Source organism: Daktulosphaira vitifoliae, unplaced genomic scaffold (genome assembly GCF_025091365.1).
Source record: "Daktulosphaira vitifoliae isolate Bord-2020 unplaced genomic scaffold, ASM2509136v1 Scaffold_212, whole genome shotgun sequence".
NCBI classification, from domain to species: domain Eukaryota; kingdom Metazoa; phylum Arthropoda; class Insecta; order Hemiptera; family Phylloxeridae; genus Daktulosphaira; species Daktulosphaira vitifoliae.
Genome location: NW_026099780.1, coordinates 3,480 through 11,403, shown reverse-complemented (window position 1 = coordinate 11,403; position 7,924 = coordinate 3,480). Strand labels below are relative to the sequence as shown.

The following is a 7,924-nucleotide window of genomic DNA, read 5'->3' as shown; positions in this document are numbered from 1 at the left end:
CTTGACTCTTATTGATTTAAAGTCTTTTATGGGGGTCTATTTTTGAATCGTCCGTTCACGAACGTATACGTTCAGATTTTATTTTATATAGATTTATATGGTGAATGTTGTTGATGAATACGTTCGGAACGTATGAAACATCGAACGAACGACCGTTTAGAACAATAAAAATCATTCGTTCACAACGGATGATAGGAACCATCGATACCGAACGGACGGTCATTTATAACAATAGAAAGGTTTGACCATTATAATTGCTAGAGCTCTGCATGGTTGGGTTTGAACCGGTCCGGACTGAACCAGACTAGACCACGGTTCGGTCTTATACTTCAAATAATAAATTGGTCCGGCTCTAGTTGGTCTGTAGTTAAAAATTATCGGTCCTTTTTTTTACGGTCCCTAAAAAGTTCATCGGTCCAGTCCTGGTCTTTAAATGAATTCAAGGACACGGTCTTGGTCCGTCTTCAAATTGAGATATAGTTCACTTTTAATAGAAGTATAGTATTATAAATATATTTGTATTATTGTTTTTAGTAGAAACTCGCGCGTGATATAACAAAAAAAAATTATAATTTTTATCGTAATAGGTTTAACTTGTTTTCGTTATAGTGAACGATGATAGCACTCACTAAAAGTTAAAACAATAAATGTCACATAAAAGCTGAATTCTTTCAAATAATGACCCACGTGCCAATAGAATTTCCAGGATCCTAAAATGTGATTAAAAATCATAGTGCATAATGTATTGCTTTCTTAGACTGTCAATCGTTAAGTGTATTTTATTACTTCATAGTTTTTCTGTACATTTTGGAATAAACTGATCTATTTTATTGACTATAATTATGTCTAGACATAGAAAGGCTATTACTGCCCCATTTAACATACAATATTATTTTGATTCAGTTAAGACTTAAAACCGTGTTTTTAAAGAATTACCCTTGTATTAATAACAATATTACATTTATGAGTCTTTGCACATTATGTTGGATAAAATAAAGTTAGGTAATATCAACCAACATAATCATCTGGCTTTATTTCTTTATCATCAACGAAAGACGTCAGTTATTTTCAATCTGCCTGTAAGTATTTTTTCTTATAAAATAAACTTTTAATTATTTAAAAAATAGTATAATAAAAATAAGCACACATGCTTTTTAGGAGAGATAGAAAATTATTTTGTTTTGTACAGATTTATATTGATAGGTGTTAATTTTTTGTTATAAACGTTACTCGTAAAATATTTATCGTTGTAAAATAATATGCTAATAATAACTTGTTGAACCAAAAATTTCAATTAAGTTAAATAAACTAATCGCTTTTACTTAATATTTTAAGTGAAAGCTTATTCAAATATATCGTAATAATTAACAATCAGTCATGATTTAATTACCCTATATGTAAGACAATATTTTTTTCTATTAAATAAATTTGATGGTATGAAAAAAATTGGGGTTGCCATTTGTCATTTAAAATGGTAGCACAAAATTAAATTTTCGTTTAAATTGCTCAACAATGAATCGTTAATGTAAAAAAAAAAAAATATTAACAATAATAATTTTAAAGCTATTTCGTGAGCCATACTTAAGAAATCATTCTGTATGTATAAACTAAATATGTTAAATTCTGTTCAACACGAATTTGAAATTATTAGTTTACTCAAGGATATTTTTGAGTTATTGAATTTTTTTATATCCTATACAGAGTGATTATTTATCATAAATCATTAACTCAATTACACACAAAATAAAAATAATTATAGTTAACAAAAAACATTTTAGTCTTGTTTTTTTTTAGAGTCATGAATAATTCTCTACAAATTCGCGAGTTCTTGAACTCAACTTCGGTGAGTTCTATTGATGATGACTTTTCAAAAAATTCTATTATTCCTTCTAACTTAGAAAATACAACTCAACACCAATAAATTTAGAAAAAAATCCAGCATTTACCGTCTCTAAAAATACTGTTAAAAGAAAATTATTGAGTGATTCTGGTGATTATACTTTGTTTCTTCACGATGGTAAAAGTAGTGCATGGAAGAAATCTAAATCTTCACCTAAATCTTGATAAAGATTTTAAATTTATAGTGAAAAGGTCAAATGGCGAAGTTCATGCAGTCGTTACCGATTTTATACCAGCATATCTCCGAAGAGGTTATCCAGCTGTCAGAAAATGGATAAAAAAGGATATTCATACTTTATGAATGTGCCAATGAATGTGTATGGGGGACATTGGATATTGACTGTTGTTAACGTACCTGAAAGAATTGTGAAATCATATGACAGTCTTAAGTCATGTGATGGTTCTTATCCTGTGGTGTTTAAAGAGTATCTAACCGACTGGGAGATTGAAAAAAGGGAGCAGCTTCGTCGTGGACTTTGTAAGATTAAGACACAGAGAAGAAATTATAGCCGGTCAACTATTTTTATAATTTCTTATGTTTTGCAAGCTTATTGTTATTATTATTTTATGTTATTTTTCTTTGTTACATTACTTTATTAAATAAAATTTATTTTTATGTATACATTTAATGTATATATTAATATAAAGTTATCTCAAATCAAATAATTTTATATTTAAATAGCTATGTTGTGTGAATACAGAAACTATACAATAAACGCTTATAGGAAAAATAAGTGAAAAAGTTTTTTAATTACGAATTTTAAAGTTAATGGATTTATCAACATTTTTAATAACTTTAACTAATAATAATAATAATTTTAACTGATTGATGATTAATAAATAGTTTCACAATTTTTTTGAATTTATAACTAAGTTTGTATTTATAAAAATTTATTTTCAGTAATTTTTTATAATTTATTATACTGATTCATTACCCCACCACAAAACTAAAACCCAAATTAATATAAATTAATTAGGGTTATAAATCACGTATAAACTGGAAGTGGAAAACAACGCCTACATCAGTACATGCATATTTGGCAGACACCTGGGACCGGTTGAATAGTTGACTGTTATATTACATACACCACTCAGTTGTACACTATCATTCAGTAGTCTATATGTTATTATCTATTTATCATCAGATTAAAAATGTATTATTCATGTTAATACTTTAAACTATTTCAAGAAATATGTCTAAAAATACATTGATATAAATCTACTGTAATAATTATAAGATACTCTTTAGTTGTGACAAATTATCTATTTAAGTAAAATAATATGTAATAAATAACACAATTGAGTAATAAACAGATAATAGTAAAAGGTCGTGACACCTCTTGCATATATAGATGAATTAAATTTAATACAAAAGGGCATAACAATTGTCAATTTCTCTCACTACTACTTCACCTTATGAACTTTTAATAAATGCAAGAAGTGGCTTGACAAAACACGATTTTTCATAGATAATTGAAGTATATTCATTTTTTCAACATTAGGCCTGATAACATTAAGGTAAATTCATATTTTACAAAAGATCCATAAGGTTTAAAGTTAAGTATAATAAGTACATAAATTAAGTAGAAAACCAGAAAAAATAATGTGATCTCTAGAATAAAATATTGTCTAAATAAATAAAGAGAATCAATAACGTTTGTACGAAGTTAGCCAGTTTAGTCTAATTTTTGAGTGGGTTACCTGTGTAGTCAATACTAATAAAAAAACCCAGCACAGGGGGGTCGCGGCACAGTTGTGACGTGGTATAGTTGGATCAAGTATAATGATATCTGACAGTGATTAAAATCACTATCAAAAANAAAAAAAAAAAAAAAACACATCATAGTAAAACCAATACCTTCTCAGCTTCGCATCGAAGCTAAAAGACTCTCTTGTGAAGATAGAGAACCTACTTTTGGTTCCTATACTACTCGAGGTATTTATTGACTCGACTTGCAGTTAACACAAGCCTAGATCACTACTGGTACGAGTGGCGTTGTTGATGATCTATGTGTGATAATTAATCACAATAATTTTTCTATTTCAAATTATCATTCTATTAATAAATTTTCAAACATCACTTTGCTTTTCTATACTTTACATCTTCTCATAAACCCTCGTACTCATATCGCAAGAGAAAATTATATTATATCATTTTTTTTATTCAATAAATATTATAGTAACTCAATTATTCTCATGCTCATACGATACCAACAAATGAGATTAATTTTAATAAATTATTCTACTATCAAATTAATAAAATTATTGTTTTAATTAATTTCCTTTTTTTGAGTTACTATATGACAGTTACTGTAGTGGTCAGCGCAGCGACTTCTTATCACGATGACAATATATAATGATTGTACAAGAGAAAAATGAAAAGGGAATGTGCGACTAAAGCACTACTAACCACTCAGACAATAACATTATATTATCAAATTTTTTGTAGTTACACTTAATTATGAGATGTTCAACAATAACTTATATAATTAACGCCTGTTAGATAAGAATGAGTAAATTTTTTTAAGTCATATATAAAAACTTAACTCCTTTTATACTAAAGTTACAAAAATCGATCATTGTTCTTCTTGACATAACAATATTAATTATTTGAAGTTCATTGCAATTTGGCATTTAAACAATCACTAAATTGAACTATCTATTCAGTTGTATAGACTCTTACCATGTGCGGTCGCTAAAATATTCCATTCTGCTACTAATCAAAAGTCTGGTTTGTGATTACATTGATTGTGTAATAAACCAAAAAGAAAAAAGATTAAAAAAGAAAAATTAGTAGAATGGTTGGAATGTAAAATAATAAAATATAATAAATGGTAGGTATAATAAAATATTATAAGATGATAGGTAGGTTTATAGGGATTAATAATGGAGGATAAGAAAAAAAATGGTGGTGATGTGGATTTTACTATTGAATGTATAAATGCTTATATTGTACCAAAAGAAAATCTCTAGAATTAAATATTGTCTAAATAAATAAAGAGAATCAATAACGTTTGTACGAAGTTAGCCAGTCTAGTCTAATTTTTGAGTAGGTTAACAATTAATCACTGTCTATACATTTGCATCTCAGCCTTTCTTATAGTAGTGATTTTAATCATTGTCAGATATCATCTATACTTAACCTAAATACGTCATGTCCATACTATGTAATGACCCACTGTGGTTCCATTTTTAAAAATTTTAAATTAACCAAAATTATTAATTTTTTTCAATTTTAAAACTCACATTTATAAATTATAATTTATAAATTACAATTATACAATTGTATATATGTAATATAAATAAAAAAAAATAATTGTTTTATCAGTGAAAAATTTATTTTAAAAGAATTGAACAAACATTAATAACAATTGAACACGTATTAACAATTCGTGACGTAGTTTATTTTATATTATATAGTACACCATAACATAACCAAATAGTTAATTTTGCGATAAGGAAAAAGTAACCAACTATTTAATCAACTTAATTACACGACGTACGAATTTTAAAATAAAAACCTTTGTTTTTTTATTGATTACGTATTACTAAATAACTCAATCAGAATGAATTATAACATCTTTATATTTATCTTGGCAGTGAACGTATCAAGTGAACACAAAAAGTATGATAAAGGGTATGCAATTAATTTTTTAAATTCATTTTTACAAGAAAATAAATGGAAAATTTCATCAGAGAAATTTATGTATGACCATGTAAGCAAGAGTAAAGTTTTAATATATGATCCACTATTAAATAAAAAAAAATGTTCTAAAGGTTACATCGTCAATACAAAAAATGTTAATCAAAAATTTAGAGAAACAATGTAGCTTGTTAATTACGAGTACACAAAAAGTTTAGCATGGATCGTGTATCACGTAAAAAGTATTGCTGAAGATTGTTTTATATATAAAATATGTTCTAAATCAGAAGATTACGCCAATTGTAAGAGTTTATTAGTATCAAGTATTGAGATTTCCAAAAAACTCATTTCACGTTTTATTAGTGCAATAAATTTTCTAATGAACTTGTTAAATATTAAAACCAATACATTTATTTTAAACGAATTGATAAAATTTTTTGGGTTTATAAGCAGAGAAATAAGTGACAATTCATATGTGAAGCAAATTTATAATAATTTCAATGCAGAGTACGAAGAGAATGATTCTAATTTGATCAAAATACTTCAAAATTATAACATTGATCGAACATGCACTAAAATAAATTGTAATGTGGACCACTTTTAGAGGTATATAGAGAAAAATAATTTACCTAAAACGATTGCAATTTATGAATTTATAGGAGTTAACTTAAGAGAAGGTATTCAAAACATGAATAAAACATTGTATACTAATCTGGGCTTCTTTTATGACGAAGTAAATAATGAAACTTCTTATGTTCATGAATGGCACATTGAAAATAAAAAAAAAAAGTTCTTTAATTTTTAACTGTTAAATTTTTAATTTAAAAATTATAAAAAAAACTTTTGTCTATACGTGTAGATTGAAATTGTACCATTATTGGTAAAAGTACACATGGTCTTCTTTTAGCTTGTAACATAATAAAATTATGATTAGTATAAGGTATAAGGTAACATTTTGTAAAATTTTGTTTAAACTTTATTTATCAAGTTAATATTTGGTATATCTGCAAATTTATTCTGATGATGAACACTTGAATATTGCTTATTTGATCAATATGTACAAATTACATTAATCATGTATCGTTATACTAATTAGAAAATACCTCATACCTGGATATCTGAAGACATTTAATTGTATATAATAACTATAAATCAAGATTCTCTGTTTTAGACTTTTATGTGTTAAATGCTGAATTTATGTAAAAACATAATTTATTGGGCAGAAATATTATTAACTTGATCTGTTTGAATTTACCAGTGTTACATATATTATTTTAGACATCCTAGTCATAATTCCTTTGGAATCCTTGGTCCTAAGTTAATTGTTAATATTCTTTTTTTTCTTTAACGTTATGTTTTTAACATTAATGTTGACATTTAATATATATATATATAGATTTTTTCCTTCTATTATTTTGAGTCTTTATATTTTATTTAATAGTATGTTTTAATATTACAATAACTTTTATTTTATTATGATAATTATAAAATTAACTCATAATAATTAATAAATTTTAATCATTGTTATCTTAAATTAAACCTTTTATTTATAACCTTTTCCCCTTAGGATAAGGTACAATACCATAGTGCTCTGGTTTTACTTTTGGCGTGCCTCGCACGTAGTGTATTCTCCTAGGGGTTCTTCTAAAGTTTAGCTATCTTATATGAGTTTAGTTTACAAGCTAATTTAGAACTTTCAATCTTGCAATATTGTATCTGAAAATTAAATTTATATAGTTTTGGAAAATTAATATTATTTAGTTAATTTGATACTTACTAGTTTATTTTCTACTGTTTCTACAGCACTACTCGAGTCACAAGCAGAATACGGTCATTTAANTAGTTTATTTTCTACTGTTTCTACAGCACTACTCGAGTCACAAGCAGAATACGGTCATTTAATTTCCACTAAATCATTTTCTTCTATTACATCATCTAGACAAACGTAGTAAACATATAGTAGGTAATGTTGTAGTATAGCACAATAATAATTTCTTTATGTCATTGATTATTACTCTAGTTAAAATTAAATTTTTTATACATATAATAAAGTGTATGTACGATTTAAATGTTATCGTATTACATGCCCAGTTTTAGCTATAAAGTAAATTTATAAAAGTTTAAATGAATTATATATAAAAATTATGCCATTTTATACTAACATAAAACAAATTATACATTAGACATAATTATCTGGACAGGCGTCTTGTTNTACTAACATAAAACAAATTATACATTAGACTTAATTATCTGGACTGGCGTCTTGTTGCCTCTTTTAAGTTTTTTGTTACATGTAATCAACATTACTTATAATAATTTTAAATCTTTCATTCAACATTCAATCTTTCAACTTAAATCCCAATTAATAAAATAGCCTCCCAA

At 26.0% G+C, this 7,924-nt stretch overlaps 1 protein-coding gene across 1 annotated transcript in view; it reads right to left on the bottom strand.

Moving 5' to 3' along the window:
* The window catches only part of LOC126909255 (uncharacterized), a 6,243-nt gene extending 2,217 nt beyond the window's left edge, over window positions 1-4,026 (bottom strand). Inside the window, exon 1 of the mRNA XM_050691680.1 lies at window positions 4,023-4,026. Coding sequence (XP_050547637.1) covers window positions 4,023-4,026 — 4 coding nt within the window. The remainder of the gene's footprint in view (window positions 1-4,022) is intronic.
* Between the last annotated feature and the right edge of the window lie 3,898 nt (window positions 4,027-7,924).